Source organism: Microcaecilia unicolor, chromosome 1 (genome assembly GCF_901765095.1).
Source record: "Microcaecilia unicolor chromosome 1, aMicUni1.1, whole genome shotgun sequence".
Lineage (NCBI taxonomy): Eukaryota > Metazoa > Chordata > Amphibia > Gymnophiona > Siphonopidae > Microcaecilia > Microcaecilia unicolor.
In genome coordinates, this window is record NC_044031.1 from 490,292,862 (window position 1) to 490,310,479 (window position 17,618).

Genomic DNA, 17,618 nt, shown 5'->3' on the forward strand with positions numbered 1-17,618 from the left:
TGAAGTGGGAATTGAACTCAGTTCCTCAGAACCAAAGTCCACCACCCTAACCACTAGGCCACTCCTCCACTCCATACCTTTGCTGAGCCCCACCAGCCAATAAATGGACTGCCACCATTCTCTGCTGCTTGTTTCTGGCTCTGAGCAGCATGATGGAACCTTCTTGCGCTTGCATGAAAAGTCCCAGCCTGATGCTCAGAGTCAGAAACAAGGAGCAGGGAGCAGCAGCAGTCTGTTTACTTGGCTAGTGGGGCCAGCATCACTGCCAGCAAAGTAAAAGAGAATTTAGGAGGGGGCCCAAGCCCACATTTTGGGAGTCAGTTGTTAAAGTAGCCATGGGGAGGCCTACTCCCAAAATTCTTAAAAACTTAACAAACGGCTCTCGCGAGCCTGTGAGAGCCTGCTCCAGCACACAACTGCTGGAAGCACTGGGTTTGTGAGCCCTTGGACCACTACCTTGGAGCGGCAATGGCAGGCAAGGTCACCTTCAAAGCAGAGACGAGGCAAGGCTGGACTGGAACCCCGGACTGGAGTTCTGCACTGGAATACACAGGACTGGAACGCACCGGACGAGTGCACACTGGACTGGAACCCACTGGACTGGTACACACTGGAGTGGAGCCCACTGGACTGGAACACACGGGACCGGAACCCGCTGGGCAGGAACACACTGGACCTAGGCTTCACCTACGCTTAGCCACCGTTCCCTGAGGGTTGAGCCCTCAGGTTCGGGCAGCCGGCAGGGCTTACAGGAAAACCGGAACTGGAACTAGCAAGCAGGAACAACAGGAATCAGGATACAGAAGTGCCCCCAGGCACCTAGGCGAAAGCAAGGCAGACAGGCAGGGAATGTCCGGGTTCTGGCAATAGTCAGGTCTGGCCACAGGCAGAGAATATCCGGGTTCAGCCAGTAGTCGGGTCAGGCAGCAGGCAGCAAGTATCGGGGTTCAGGCAGAAGTTGGGTCAGGCAGCAGGCAGAGAATATCTGGGTACAGGCAGCAGTCAGGTCAGACAGCAGGCAGAGAGTAGTCAGATTCAGGCAATGGTCAGGTCAAGTAGCAAGACTATGGCTGGAGCTCCAGTAGCAAGGAGTACTGGCAACAGACAGGACTAGGGCTGAAGCTCCAGAAGCAAAGGAAAACCAGAAAGCTAAACACAAGAAAACTAGTAAAGCTGTACACAAGCTAACAAGAAAGCTATGCCCAAGCTACTAGTAACAAGCTAGAAACTCACACTGAACTGGACAAGGTAGCAGTGCACAGAGCACTAACATACCAGGGACCTAGACGATGCAAAGGCTGCAGTCTCTAAGTGATTAATAAAGCCCTTCAACACCTGAGGAGCAGCTGCAGCCATCAGTAAGCAACTACGGAGCAGGGGCATAGCCAGACACCCAATTTTGGATGGGCCTGGGCCAAAGATCGGTGGGCAGAAGAACCCCACTCCATCCCACAGGTGATTTGGTCTCTCCTTCTCTCGCCTGCATGCCATATGGTCTCTCAAATATCCCCCTTCTCCTGCACGCCTTTTAAATAGCAGATTTTCATCGGCAGTAAGCAGAAACTAATACACAGTACTCATGTTGGCCCCAAATCCTTCCCACTGATGCAGCTTCCTGTTTCTGCATAGGCGGGAATATGTCAGAGGGGAAGGCTTTGGGGCTGCTGTGAGCAGTATGTATCAGTCGCTGCTTCCTGCAGGCGAAGATCTGCTATTTATAAGGTATGCAGGAGGGACAGTTGTTGGGAGTTTTCAGCTTGGGAATCTCTGCCAGCCACATCATAGGTGTGCTGCTACTGGTGGGCGTGAGCTCAAAGTGGGTGGGCCTGGGCCCATCCAAGCCCACCCTTGGCTACGCCAGTGCTACGGAGGCTGTCCAGGCACAAACAAGAGAGACAAGTCCGGCAACCTGGAAGAACCGGACCGGACTTGGCTAAAGTCTGGAACGGGTAGGAACAGCAAGACAAACTATGGCAGCCACTGGCTGGCCACCAGCGGGTGAGAGGAGCACAAGCCAAGGAGCAGGCAGAGCGCACACAGAACATAGAGAGACTTAGAATACCTAGGTGCAGCACAGAGGAGCAAACAGAGCCAGGCTGGAGACAGAGGTACAGCTAACTCAGGCAGCACTCCCAGGTGCAGTAGAGTGGAGTAATTAGAGCCATGCTGGAAGCAGCCAGCACACAGAAGGAAAACTACTCCAGAAAGGATAAGCAGAAGCCAGCTTAAAAGCTGACCCCCAGAAATAAGGTAAGTCTGAGGGTGGTCACGGCCACAGACGTGACAGCAGTTTACAAAATAACATATATAATATACCTAACAAAAAAAATCTAAAACACAAGAAATTATATGTTGTCTTTATAAAATAGCCCCCAAATAGTCACCTGCTTTGATTTCCTATCCAGGATTGTGAAGGGCAGTTCTGTCCCCTCTTTCTTTTCAAAGAGGAAACCCATAGGAGTGTATGTGTGTGTGTGGGGGGGGGGGGGGGGGGCTACTTTAGGGACTCTGAACACATGGACTGACTATAACAGATTTTGAAGAGGCAGAATAGCTCCGCCTGAAAGGCAGTTGCTTTCCACTCTAAACGTCCAGCTCAAGAGGGGCTGCTGATTGATAGCTGCTAACACTGGAAAAAAAGGCTTAAATTTAATTACACTATAATGTTTTTTAAGGTAAAAATTACTTGTATCATTGTAGGGTCACTTTAGTAAACTGGGCTGTCACAGATCCCAACACAGTTTGATGTTTTAGAATAAAGTTCACTGTTGATATTATGGATTTTATGGGGCATAATTTACCTAAACACTGGAATTAAAACATCCTATTACCAGATATCTGTTAATTCATTTTAGTATTTAAAAATGTCGACAAATACATTCAAGCATGCCAGTCTGAAGGGCATAACAAATGATAGCAAAACAAGAACAATAATGTCATAAGAAACACAAAACCAATACACACTATCCAACAGGCATTTTTAAGCGAGTGAAAACAGCAAGATATAAAAATATAGCACTAGGAGACAAAAAGGGAAAACAATACATCCTCATAATGTGAAGTGTAATTTTATAACAGGGTGCTTAGGCAGGAAGACCACATAGACATTCCTTATATCTTGATTAACTGTACAAAGAACTTGCCTTTAGCTAAGCCACCCAATTATTAATCCCATCTGACTCTGTACCACTCATCTTGTCCCCATCTATATTTCTGCATTTGGCCCCTCAACTGTATGGTAAGCTGTATCATTGCAATGTTATTTAAATGTTCTGATTGTGTGCTTATTAAATACTCCATCATTATTATGCTTACAATGTTTTATACTTCTGTTATTTGAATTTCAATGCTGTTAAATGTGTATCTTTTTGATCCTGTTTCATGGTTATCCTATTATTAGGTTTCAATTTGCTGTTTTCAAGTTTTCCTCTTTCATTGTATTTATGTTTATACTTGTTCGTTTTACTATTGTTAAGCTCGTAACAAAATTGATTGATGTTAAACTGTACCTACTGAACACCACCTTGGGTGAATCTCTTCATAAAGGCCGTTAATAAATCCCAATAAATAAATAAATAAATAAATAAATACATACATAAAATAGACACCTATGCAACTTTATAATGTTGCCACCTTGAAAGCTCCCACAGAAAATTATACTTGCTAGGATATTTATGGGCCATTCTGGGGAAGGGGGAGCCTATTCCGAAAGGATGGGCTCCACCTTAATCAGGATGGGACCTGGCTGCTGGCATCGGCATTTAAAAAGGAGACAGAGCAGCTTTTAAACTAGAAACTGGGGGAAGGCTGACAGTGGCTCAAAAGTGCATGGTTCGGAATAAGGTATCTTTCAAAGATATCACCAGAACAGGGAAGATAGGGCATCCCGACAGCATAGTAGACCAGGTGTCTTTAAATAAAAAGCAGACAGATTTTCAAGACTGCACATTATCACTGTCAAGTGCTGAGCAAGATGTAAATAGAAACAAAAACAAAGGAGCCCTTTTACCAAGCTGCTATTTTAGAAGTGGGAGCTCCTGTGTTTGATACACCAGAGACTAGGTCATTACTTTCTGAAGCTGTAGAACTGAGAAGTTTAACATTTGCACTTTACAGGGACTCCTAAAGCAGGCCTCTGTGGTTGAAACATGATTCATGTCAAGTCCATTGCATACTTTGAATAAAACTTCTGATGATTTACATCATCTTTGGTATCACCTTCGCTGTGGTCACCCAAGCTCTACCCATGTGTATGCTCCCCTTGCAGATGGATGCGATGCCATTTGCATGTGCCTGTACCAATTAGTCCTTAGGGCAAGTCCATATGTGACCGGCAATTCAGGCACCATTACCACGTGCATATGGGGCCAGATTCAGTAAATGGCACTAAAAGTTAGGTGCTGCAAAAAATCCATGCTAAGACCTATTCTATAAAGAGCACCCTGGACTGAGCACCATTTATAGAATAGCGCTTAGCATGGATTCCTGCACCCAACTTTGGGTGTGAGGACTTACTCCTGCTGAAACCTGGTGTAAATCCTGGTGCCAAGTTCAGCATGTAAACCCAGTGTTCCAGGGCTTTTTTTGAGGGGGTACTTGGGGGTACTGAGTACCGGTACCTTTCCCATTATTTGCTAAAATTGACCCATGGTCCCCAAGTTTTAATGAAAGAGCTCAGCCCTACACACAGTTCTGCCTTCTCATAGATTCTGTGACTGGTTGCAGGGACCTGGCTACTGTGGGGAGGGTCCCTCAATGATCACCCCACCCGTGAAGGGTGGCCTGGCATTTGAGTACCAGCACCTTTTTCGCTAGAAAAAACGCACTGTCTATAACACTGTGCTGAAATTTTTGGAACCCTGTGATCTGCTCATGTCCCTCCTACAGCCATCCTCATTTTTGGGTTCCGTGCGAGACACTTTGGGCATTCAGCGCTATAGAACAGCATATAGGCAGGTCCATGTGTAAGTCCAAATTAGTCCCAATTGACATCAATAATTGATAGAAACAAATTGTTTAATCAATTAACTATGTGGATCTTGGATCCATACCCAAAATTGGGTGACCTTTACAGAATCAGGGGGATGGTGCCTAACCACTGGTGCTCAGCTATAGAATTGCCCTTAACATGCACTTAAGACATTAATTAGTGCGTGCTAACGGCTAAATCACTGTGGAAACAGAGTGCTTGTGTGGTACAAGTTAACATATGCTAATTCATTTCAGTTAAAGGGCCCCAATGTTTCATTCATATCAAATGCTATCTAGCCCCTGCTTTATTTAAATCAATATTGTACAACAAGAAGGAACAGTACTGTCAGAAAAAAAAAAATTCTCTGAGCATCTGATTTCATTCTTCGGAAGGTATTCATTTATACTACTACTACTTACTACTACTATACAAACAATAGTTACATATCCCAAAACAAACGGAGGGTTAAGAAGATTGAATTATTTGCCACCTGGATAGTGCACCATGAATGTTCTCAGACTATCGTCTCATTCAGCAATTATCTATTTTATGAAAACAGAATGATGCATCTCTTCTATCACAGAACCGAGAGCCATAGGGGGTCTTTTACTAAAGCTTAGCTCGAGTTATCTGCAGCAAGCCCATTTTATTCCTATGGGCCCTGCAGCAGATAACTCGAGCTAAGCATTAGTAGAAGACCCCCATAGCAGGACATACTTGCGGATAATAAGTAACCATGCCTTCTACAAAGGAACTGACATATCCCTAATTAAAGAGCAGACTAATGCCACTTAAGCTAACTTTTCATTGCAACCATTTTGAAATCACTCTTTCTAAGATAAATAAGTAACATATGTAAAATCTATTTATTTATTTGGATTTAGCTGATATGTATATGCCAAAAATTAACTTCTAGTTTTCTAAAAAAGAAGGATAATTTTCAGAAGCATATCTAGGACCCTGTTTACTAAGCCACGCTAGAAGCACGTTAGTGTTTCTAGCGTGCGCTAACCATTAGCTTGCGCTGAGTAGGCACCCACAATATTCCTATGGGCGCCTACACAGCGCACCCTAATTTTGTGCACGCGCTAAAAACACTAGCTCACCTTAGTCAACGGGGCCCATAAAGACAAAGAAGTGCTTTAACTCAGAAAAGGGGTTGAAAAATTTGCCTGCTCCATATGTGGGTGAAGTTACACATTCCTAGCCTGCATGTACTTGCATTTAACTGGAATGGAGATAGATGCTCCTAGTGTTTGGGAAAGGTAAAGGTTTTTATCTATCTGAACACTTTTGAAACCTCAAGAATATTTTAACAAATAAACGCTGAAAATATTTGGATACCAAAAAGCAGCAGTAAATGTGTGCGCACAGTTACCTTGGAGCAATTTTCAAAATAGAACTATGTGCATGCTTTCAATATGAAAATCTTGTCAAATTTACAGAAAGAAAATGATGAGGCCATATATTGAAGTATGTTAGTTTTAAACAGTTAGGGTTAGATTCAAAAAAGGCCATCATAAGTTAAGTGCTTAAAAAATTGAGGGCTGAACAAGATTTCTATAATGACAAAGTTGAGTGGAGGAGTAGCCTAGTGGTTAATGCAATGGACTTTGATGCTGGGGAACTGGGTTCAGTTCCCACTGGGCAAGTCACTTAACCCTCCATTGCCCCAACTACAAATAAGTACCTGTCTTTACTATGTAAAATGCTTTGAATGTAGTTGCAAAAACTACAGAAAGGCAGTGTATCATGTCCCATTCCCTATACTAGAATAAATCAGTATTTAAGCACCTAACATTAGGCGCAAGAATTTATGTCATGTCAAAGGCTGGTGTAAATGCTCACACCAAAATACAGTCAGTTGAGCATGTAACAGACAGTAAGAAAGAGGCCGGCCCGTTTTAGGGAGAGGCCGATCACAACTGAGCTGATGGCTAGCGAGGGTTAAGTTAGAAGAGAAGGGGTTTTGAGGCTGGAGAGCAAGGAAAGGGTTAAGGTAAGGAAGGGTGGGAGGGGAAGCAGGGGGATATAAACTAGGGTTGCTGACGTAGGGATTCGTCAGCAGCTTGAAGGAGAGGTGGTGAAAGGAGCTGACCCGGCCCACCCTCCCACTAGAGGAGGTTGTCGCAGCTGGCGCGGGGCGTGGCGGTGATTATCCGGGGACTCTGGTGGTACACAGCAAGTGAGCGCAGAACACTGTTATGTTATTGGTGAATAATTGCCCAAATGTTAAGTGCAATACGAAGTACAATGTTATGCCTGAAGGTGGGGCAGGTTTACAGTTAATCCTGTGGGGATATGGCTTGTCTCCTGGCTTGGACGGCCAGGAGGCCAAGAACTTATCCGGGGCGTATCCTTAAACGGGATACACCATAGTCATCGGGTGCTATAAGAAAGCACAGGTCGGCGGTGGGTGTGCTCAGACGGCACCACCGGCAGCGGATTGGGGCGCATCATGAAGTAAAGCTGTGTACCCCAGGGCTTGAATTTGCCAAGTTATAAGAAGTTATGTATTACGGTAACATGTTAAGTTGCATTATGTGTAATAGAGTTTTTAAGTGCCTGGCTGCGGCCTTAATAAATTCCAAATTTAGTCGAAAAGTGGCTTCTGAGTATTATTGGGGATTATTGGGGTGATGAGAGTGTATGCCGAATGCTTCAGTTGTTCTATAAACTTATTAAGTCTCTGACTCACCCAGACCCCTAATATGTTAACACCCCCTTTGCACTTACAGAATTTAGGAGCTAATCCCCGATATTCAACCGGTGGCAGGCAGCGCTTTTGCTATCCACCATCGATGTTAAACCCAGAAATTCAATGCCAGGCCATTTCCAGAGAACGGCATTGAATGTCTAGTTTCATTTTTAAACACAGCAACTTAACACAGTCAATATTCAGTGCTAACCGGTTACGTTCTTAGTGGTTAAAGATAGGCCTGCCTATTTACGCGGCCTAGTTTAACCGCTAAACATAGCCAGTTTGGTGTTGAATATCTGTGCCTAGCCAGTTAATAGCTAGATGTTAACCACTGATATTCAGCGGGAGATAACCGGTTATCTCCCGCTGACTATCCACAGTTAGGCGCTAAAACGCTATTTAAATAATAACATAGTAAGTGACAGCAGATAAAAACCTAAATGGTCCATCCAGTCTGCCCAACAGTCACATTCATTATCAATTCAAAATTTAAATCAACAATGAATGTGATATTATATACTTGATCATGGTCTTTCTTTGGTGTTTCTGGGACATAGACCATAGAAGTCCGCCCGGCTCTGTCCTTATGTTCCAACTACTGGAGTTGCCGTCAAAGCCCACTCTAGCCTATCCAAATCCATCTTGTCATTAGCAGGACAAAGCAGTTAAAACCAATTAGCACCCACTCAAATAATTAAGTTAGATGTTATTCTATAACGTGTGTGCACAATTTTGCATGCTAGTCACAAAACTATGTACCAAAGTTTATGGAATTTAGGGGTTAATGTGGTTTAAAAGATTGTTAACATTCAGGACGCTTGAGAAATACAGTTAACTTGTGTTTACTGCCATATTAAATAGCATTTACAAAGCTGCACTAAGGTCTTGTTAGGTGCTAATTGCCAAAATTAATGGGTGGTATTGAGGGTGTCCCCAGCATTTTGCTATTCAGTTAATGCAACAAAAAGTCACTGCTTCACATTAAATTTTAACTGCCAGACCTTTGACCATTCTTCTACTTTTTCTGCGATCTCTTCTCATAGTTTCTACTCTCTCCAGGGTATCTACTCTTTTTGCAACCTTCGTGTAATCTGCTAAAAGGCAAACTTTTTTTTCTAACCCTTCAGCAATGTCTCTCAGCAATTCCTATGTTAAATAGCTAATACAGCTTAATAAATAGACCCCTTCATGTGGGATTTTATGCTAACAGCAGTAAGAGGGTAGACAAAGGCAGGAAATGGGTAGGATTATGGCACACATGTTAACACTTATAAATATATGGATTAATGTCAATCCACCAAATATATGTATGCAATCTCGGGATTAAATATTATGTCAATACTCCACTTCCCAGGTTCAAAATTACACCTGAATCAATTAAAAATAATGTGAAAAATGTGCTCAGAAAACAAATCCGGATCCAAGTTGGGGCATGTAGAGCTTGACATTGAGAGAACATTATAGCAAAAAAAAAATAAGGGATTTTTTGATATTTGTGCTGATCACTGGGACATGTTCAAGTGCGATGATAAATAGCAGTGGCCATATAGTTGAATTAAGGAGCACATTTTTCACACTATTTTTAATTGATTTGGGAATTTTGAACCTGGACGTGGAGTACTGACAGATGTTAACACACCATACTGCTTGTTAACAGCACAGAAATCTAACTATAGATCTTGAAGTATAGTCAATGCTTTTGCAATAACAGCCGTTGCAGTAATGCACACACGCCAACCATCCTCTCTTTAACTAGAAAGCATTACCTTGGATATTTCTGACACTAACATGTGTTATTAACTTACATTAATTTCAAACCTTACAGCAGTTTAGTATACAGAGGGTAAAGAAAAGTGGATTTAGCTCACACATTTCTCAGCATTTCAAATTAATTATACTCAGGTATGGTAGGTATTTCCTTGTCATGGACAAGAAAGTGAGGACTGTGCAAAGAGGATCTCAGGAAGCTTTTAATATCAACAGCTAAAAAATGATTTAGAACTAATTAGTACTCTAAGCGATGAAACCGAGACTTCCTCTGTATACATGCTTATGCTGTACAAGTGAATCCGGGTCTCCGCTATGCAAGCTGAAGACTAAAAGCTTAAAGCTAAGTACAAAAATTAAATAGATATTAAGCTTAATGTTTAGCTATGAGAAAAAAAGAAGAAAAAGAAAAAATCCTTAAAAAATTATAAGTAAATAATAAGGATCGATGAGGATTACGATAACACCTCTGAGTTGTGCTTGGCTTACTTTAGCCACTAATGAGGTAGTTCCGTAGATCTGATGTTCCTATTAAAAACTTGAACTAGACCATGCTATTTTGAATATGATATTATTAACAGGATATTGAAGCTGAGTATAGTGAAATAATTAATATGCTGTAGAAGCTGGCATGTTTGAAAATATAAGTGAGATCAAATAAAAATACTACCAACAATAAGGAAAGACAATGTGGATGCAGCAGCTCATAGGTCTGTTTGTTTTGGGTGTACAGGGATGACAGCTGCACGAGGGACAGGGGAGAGACAAACCTCCTTGGCTTCAGCTTTTTGATGTCATGCCATCTTGTCTCAATCTAGCCTCCTTGATTATGACAGTGTTCAAAGGAATTTGCCCAAGTAAATTCCCTGGGTTGAAAACTTAGCTTCACTGTACATTTGTGCCACTGAATTCTCCATCCCAACCCAGCATTTCAAAGGGAAGGTTTATTGATAAGAGACTGTCCTCACCAGATACACAGAAATATACACAAGTGCATGCACTCTAGCTCTCTTTTCTAGTGCTGTCCTGCCTGCTGCTCATGCAGTGCCTCCACCCCCCCCCCCCCCCCCCAGGTCTGCCCATCGCCATGTAAAGTTCTTACATTTGCTGCCAGGTCTTTTCCTCAGCCTGCAGCAGACCCTTCACACTTGACTTCCCCAATTCCTAACTTCGGCTCCTTTTCAACAACCTCCTTCCCTCCCCTCCCCCAGAATACTCACTAGTTCCACCAAGGAAGTTTTATGACAGGAGTCAGCAAGAGCCTATCTAGCCCATTTTGTGGGCTAATGTCAGTGGGTGGAGCTTGCAGTCATATTGTGTGACCCCAAACATTTGCAGATGATATAGAAAACAATAGCAAACTTGTGAGGTTTATGACTGCCTGTGTTTTCTTAATTTGAAAGCTTCCCATATGTAACCCCTTGCTATATTGGAGTCCTGGGTGGGAGAAGCCCAGCATGGAAAAATAGTAATGCCCATCTCACACTTGAGAATGCCCTGATTTGTGAAATCCCAGTGTGGGGTAGAGCTGATGGTATATAAGGGAGGTCAATAATTATACGATTTGTCCTTGGTAGCCTGTGTTTGAGAACTTCTATACCCCTGTCAAATGACCCTGTGGAAAGAGAGAGGGGATACCTGCTGAGCCAACCCTGATACTGGAGTGGGATCAGGGTCATTGCTGTTAATCCCCTTAGCCAACAGAGGAGCAGACTTGCAGGCTCAGATTGGGGAGTCTTGCTGCAAACTGGGCTTAAAGGTAGGACACTGTCTGCCCACAGCTGGTGATTTCTTTCAGGGTAAATCCCTGAAAGACTTGGACAGTTAATATTGGATGAAATCTCCAATGAAATCAACCAAAGTCTACACATCATGAACACCTGGGCAGATGCATTCCGACTGAAACTGAACGCAGAAAAAACTCAATGCCTCATACTTACCTCCCAATACAACATGAATAAATTTACCGCTATTAACACACCTAAACTAAATCTGCCAATCTCAGAAAATTTAAAAATCCTTGGAGTCATTATTGATTGCCACCTAACACTTGATACTCACGCGAACAGCACAACATAAAAGATGTTCTACTCCATGTGGAAACTGAAAAGAATAAAACCATTCTTTTCAAGATCTGTCTTCCGCAACCTAGTGCAAGCACTCATACTCAGTCATCTGGACTACTGCAATTCACTATACGCAGGCTGCAAAGAACAAATATTAAGAAAACTTCAAACAGCCCAGAATACAGCAGCTAGACTCATCTTCAGAAAACCAAAATACGAAAGTGCAAAACCCTTACGTGAGAAACTACACTGGCTCCCACTCAAGGAACGTGTCACCTTTAAAGTATGCACCTTAGTTCACAAAATCATTCACGGTGAAGCCCCTGCATACATGTCTGATTTAATAGACCTGCCACCCAGAAACACCAAAAGATCATCCCGATATTTCCTCAATCTCCACTTCCCTAAGTGCAAAGGCATAAAATACAAAGTACTGCATGCATCAACCTTCTCCTATATGAGCACGCAATACTGGAATGCACTACCACGCAACCTGAAAACGATCTACAAATTAACCGACTTCCGCAAACGATTGAAGACTCATCTCTTTGAGAAAATTTACTGCAAGGATCAAAACACATGAACTCCATGCACACTAATAGAAATGCATCAATACACTCTCTTCTGAATTCTCTTCCCCCGTATTTTCTCCACACTTAAAAATCTACCCACAGATAAAATTATTATACCCTAATGCTCTCTTGCTATTGTTCGATCGCCCTATCATTTCCCCACTGTTACATCCCATAGTTTCTATGCCCCTAATGATGTTTTGACTTGACTTTGTCTTCCCATAACTCTTCACAATGTAACCCATAATCGTACTGTAACAAATTGTATTTCCATCATTCACAATGTATTGTAAGCCACACTGAGCCCACAAATAGGTGGGAAAATGTGGGATACAAATGCAATAAATAAATAAATAAATAAATAAATAAATAAATAAATAAATAAATAAATCCAAATCTCTGATGGTAATGGAGTTAAATCGAAGAAACTGACTGCAGGGTGTCATCTGGCTACAGGTCAGGCGAAAGTGCATAAGTACATAACCCAAGAAGGAAATGTTATCTGCTCTTGTGACTCTGTAAGATCAAGACTGAGATGTCATCATAACTGTATGCTGAGGACTATCATGTCAACTGTTATTCAGTTCTGATTTGTTAAATAAAGTTCAGTTAATTTTCTTGACTCTCCTGACTACCATGTGGTTCCTTGGTTGGACTCGGAGGGAACCTGAAGTGAGTAGTGCACACACCATCTCCCAAACCCCATTGTGGATATCTTGAAAACCTGACTGGCTAGGGTGCCTCCAGGACCAGGTTTGGCAACCACTGCTCTATACACCTACCTGTATTCTTAGCTCTTTAAATGACCATCACTTAGATCTTCCTGGGCCTTGAGCAGCTCAACACAAATCCACTAGACATAGTTTGCTCTATTTCTTAGCCCCCCCCCCCCCCACCTATTGAATAACTTGCCTCAAAACATACATAGGAGCCCTTTTACAAAGGCACGGTAGGGCTACCACACGGGTGGCACATGCCAAATCAGCCCTACTGCCAAGATAGCACAGGAGCCTGGTGGTAGTTACGAACTTGGCTTGTGCAATTTCCAAGTAGCATGGACACATTGCTGCGTACTTCGCGATTACCGTAGGATTAGCGCATGAGTCCTTACCGCCAAGTAAAGGGATCATATAGCAAATCGCCAGGCGCTAATTTAGAACTTAGCACCTGGCCATTAATGCTGTTGTCTGACCTGTGAGTTCTTGTACCAAATAGAGTGCTGCCGAGCCCAGTACTTGGACCAAGTTCTCCTTGGCGGCAGGACAACCCTGGGTTTCACCTGCGCTGAACGCCATTCCCCAGAGGTTGAGCCCCTAGGTGCGGGCAGCCTGCAGGGCCTACGAGATGGAGCAGGAAATGAGGTAATGAACGTGACGGCAAGACAGGCAGCAGGCAAGAGAGTGATCCAGGTACAGACAGAGTTAGTAGGCAGGCAGCAGGTCAAGAGAGTAATCCAGGTACAGGCAGAGTCAGTAGGCAGGCAGCAGACACAAGAATAATCCAGGTACAGGCAAGGTCAGGAGGCAGGCAGCAGACATAAGAGTAATCCAGGTACAGGCTAAGTCAGCAACGAAGAACAAAGTAGAGGAGAAACACACTACTGAGCAAGTAACACCTACCAAAGTAGAAGCCGAAGCAAGGAGTCTAGGGAGAGCTCAGCTGATAAAGTGCTGGCGTCTGACATCAGCAGGGACCAGCAGGGAGAAGGAGCACAGCCATAGGACAAGAGCAGGGGAAGGAGGAACCAGAAGACCAATAAGAGAGAAGCAAGGGAAGCCAGGCAGAGGAAGAGCAGACCCAGGTGGGTGGAAGCAAAGCAAAGCAATCAAGAAGCCTGGAAGCCAGGCAGAGAGAGAGCAGACTCAGGTGGGTGGAAGCAAAGCAATCAAGGAGCCTGCAGCCAGAAAAGAACTACACACACTTGGCTCAGGGCTGTGCCAGTCAAGTGTGCGTGCGTGCAGCCTGAGGATGCCGCTTGCGTTGGGGTAGGGGACATGACAGCTGTAAATGGAATTTTGGTATTTTTGCAGATGTGCTGAGAGGTGGCCTGAGCCCATGGGAAAATTAAGCGCTAAAAGTGAGTTACCTGTAAAGAATTTCAAAAATGTATTGAAAACATGGCTTTTACAGCAGGCTTACCCTCTCTCTAGTTTATGGTAGGGAATGTTGGTGTGGAGCAGTTCTTACTCTGCTTGCTTTTATTTTTCTATCTAAGTTTTATTCTTCTGTTGGATTTGAATGAAGATCTTTTCCTATAGGAGTTCTTTTCTTTTTCATGTTTTAGTATGTAAACCACTTAACTCTGCTAAGTCAGATCAAGCGGTATAGTAAATTCTAAATAAATAAATAATATTGCCAGAACTGAATATATATGAATACCTTAATTTAGGGATCTCATTCAAATAAAGTTATACCTGATATTTATGAAGCAGAAGTTATTAACATGAAGCCTAATATTGTTTAGATATGAAAAAGAATGTCCAAAATCCGGGAGTTCACAAGCTGCACAATATTTTACAAAAGGCTCACTAAATATGGAGCTTTTTGTAAACTACCTATAAGGATGGAAGAAATGCATATGTAGTTGGGAGAATGTATAACTGGAACAGCCAATTTTATAAACATAAATAAGAAAGAACAGGATCAAATGCACGTACAGTGTTTTCTTCCAATGACCTATACTAATACTATTACTACTTAACATTTCTAGAGCGCTACTAGGGTTACGCAGCGCTGTACAAATTAACAAAGAAGGACGGTCCCTGCTCAAAGGAGCTTACAATCTAACACAGTACAGCCCTAGAATACCTCTTTTTAACGAGAAATATCCCTGGAAAATTGTCTTGTTTGTGGGGAAATGTGGCCCTAAAATGGAAGAAACCCTTTAATACATAGATCTCTGTGGCTTATTTCATGTATTTCATTGCCTTGTCCGTGATTTTTCTATCTGTGAGCTGAAAATAAAATTGCCTTAAATAGAGTACAAAAGCATATATCCTGCAAAATAAGTATGTGTGAATGCCAGAAGTCATAAGAACATTTGCTTTTACACCACTGATCATCAGATCCATCCATGATGCAATTCGATGGCAGCAATTCATATGCATGTTTCAGAGAACCCAGGTGCTCTCAAAATGTGATATCCTCAAAGATCACTTGCAAATGTGCCACAATGAAAGGATGCTTCAAACTTGAATAGCCTTATAAGGAGGATGATTTATTTTGACTCTCAGATCTGACCCTTAAGTTGCCACTGCTGTTGTACTGTTCATCTATGCAATTTTGCACAACTGGCGCCAACGAATATAAACCAAAGCCATATGTTTGTGTCCTTTTGCCAAACGACTACAGCAAATAATTCTATTATTCCCTTAGGTCACTGATGTGTGCCAAGTATTTCTATTAGTCTGTTTTACCAAGGCATTGGAGGACAGAATTGCAGCTTTATGAAATTAAGGGGCAACTGTTAGCTTGATATTTTTAGAACAAGTTTACAATTCACCCTGCAGAAAATGTTAGATGATGGTAGGTAAACTATGGAATTCGTGCTCCAGTTTTGCTTTTAGGAGACATTTAGAAGGTTTTAGGTGTACTCCCTGGGATTGTGGGTTACATTTTTAAGAATATACAATTAGTGTAAGATAGTTTTTTTTGTTGTTGTTAAATCTGTGGATCACTACAACTGGTATCAAATACAAAAGTCAAAGGGGCTCTTTTATCAAGCAGTGCTACAAAGTGGTCTACGGTAGCCCCAATGGTCTATCCCATGCACTGAGGCCACTTTTATCACTGCCAGTACAAGGCAGCTTTTTCTTTTGTTCTGACAATGGCCACGTGCTAATTTTCCATTAGCGTGTGGTCTTTAGCGTGTAAGCCCTTACTGCCACCTATTTTGTAGGTGGTAAGGACTCACCAATCTGCTTCATTTCTTTGAAGGCGTGAATAAACATGTGGATAATGGTGAGCCAGTCGATTTAGTGCATCTAGATTTTCAGAAAGCTTTAGACAAAGTTCCTCATGAAAGACTCCTGAGAAAATTAAAAGGTCATGGTATAGGAGGCAATGTCTTTCTGTGGAACAGCGTGGGCCTTTCAGTAGAGGTGATGTGTCTTCAGTTGCATGCGGTAAAGTTAAGATTTTGGGTATATAACTGGATTCTTTCCTGACCATGAAAAAGCAGATTTCTCTAGTGCTCCAATCATGCTTTTTTCCCCACCTTTAGAACATCAGCTATTTGCACTAATGCTTGTATTTTGTCTGGAACTAAAATTTATGATCATATTAAGCCAATTGTCAATAAGCTACAATGATTATCTATTTATAAACAAATAGAATTTAAGTCCATATTTTTTGTGTTCAAGATAAATCAAAAGAATGTTCCTCTTTACCTGTGCTTTTCTGTGGCTAGAGTAAAAAGGCTTAATAAATCCAGCCCTTAGTTTTCGAACAATTGACACAACTAAAACTAGCTGATGTATTTGTATTAATTCTGTCATGGCGTAAATCTCTCTGTGTCTGTATATAAAGTGCATCTATACCTGTTACTCAAACATGAGTGGACAATGAGGCTTCAAGTAGAAATATACTGAGTATGTGGTTAGCAACAGAGCATTATACTTCCAGAAGTCAATATTTGGTCACTAAAATAATTGTCCAGTCTGTATTTGCTTTGTGAAATCGTGTTGAAAAACACAGGGAAACTTCTTGTTACTCAAGCTTTTTCCTTGCTAGGAAGGAAAAGTTCATTTAGTCTAATCTGAGTGAATAACGTCTTGGTGCAATTCCACAATGTCATAAATGCACACTGCCATAGTTATAACCTCTGTATTCAAAACATGTTCACCACTGTTCCAGTTTACAATGGTGCTAGTAAGTATTATGCATCTCACCATTTCCTGTCTTGGCTTGCAGGTAAAGATGGACATTGATTCTGAATGGTCAGTTTTGTCTCTCCGACCAAGTTTGCTTGTCTGATTTATCACATAATACTGCAATTCATTCTCTGAAAGAAAATAAAACAAAGATACTTTTGCTGAAAGAAGCTGAACATGAGAATTGTAGTTCAAATGAGCAAAATGTACAGATAAGCATTACACAGTGCAGGTTTGATAACTAGAAATGATGCATTGTATACACAGCAATGTTTAATCCTCACTGTTAACATGAGCAAACTCACATTTATCATGCATGAGTGACTTCATTTAGTCCTTTGCTGTATCTGTTGTTGCCATATCTGTATTAATCTTGCAGTCTGTGGACATGATGTATATTTTCAGTGCTTTATAAAAGTATAATATTAATTTTGATCTCCACCTTCAGTTCTCTGTTGTTTGATCGGAAAGAGTTGTACTTTTATTCTAAAAGGGGGTTGATATTTAGCCATCGGCGCTCAGCAGTTTGCTAAACACCACTGGCTTTATGCCCAGATATTCAATGCTGGGCCATGTCTGAGCTCCACCATTACATAAGAACATAAGAATAACCATACTGGGTCAGACCAATGGTACATCTAGCCCAGTATCCTGTTTCCAACAGTGGCA

The 17,618-nt window shown here is 42.0% G+C and overlaps 1 protein-coding gene across 1 annotated transcript in view; it reads right to left on the reverse strand.

Annotated features, from left to right (window-relative positions):
• Nucleotides 1-17,030, reverse strand: part of ST18 (ST18 C2H2C-type zinc finger transcription factor) — a 353,913-nt gene extending 336,883 nt beyond the window's left edge. Inside the window, exon 1 of the mRNA XM_030190140.1 lies at nt 16,968-17,030. Coding sequence (XP_030046000.1) covers nt 16,968-17,003 — 36 coding nt within the window. The 5' untranslated portion in view covers nt 17,004-17,030. The remainder of the gene's footprint in view (nt 1-16,967) is intronic.
• Between the last annotated feature and the right edge of the window lie 588 nt (nt 17,031-17,618).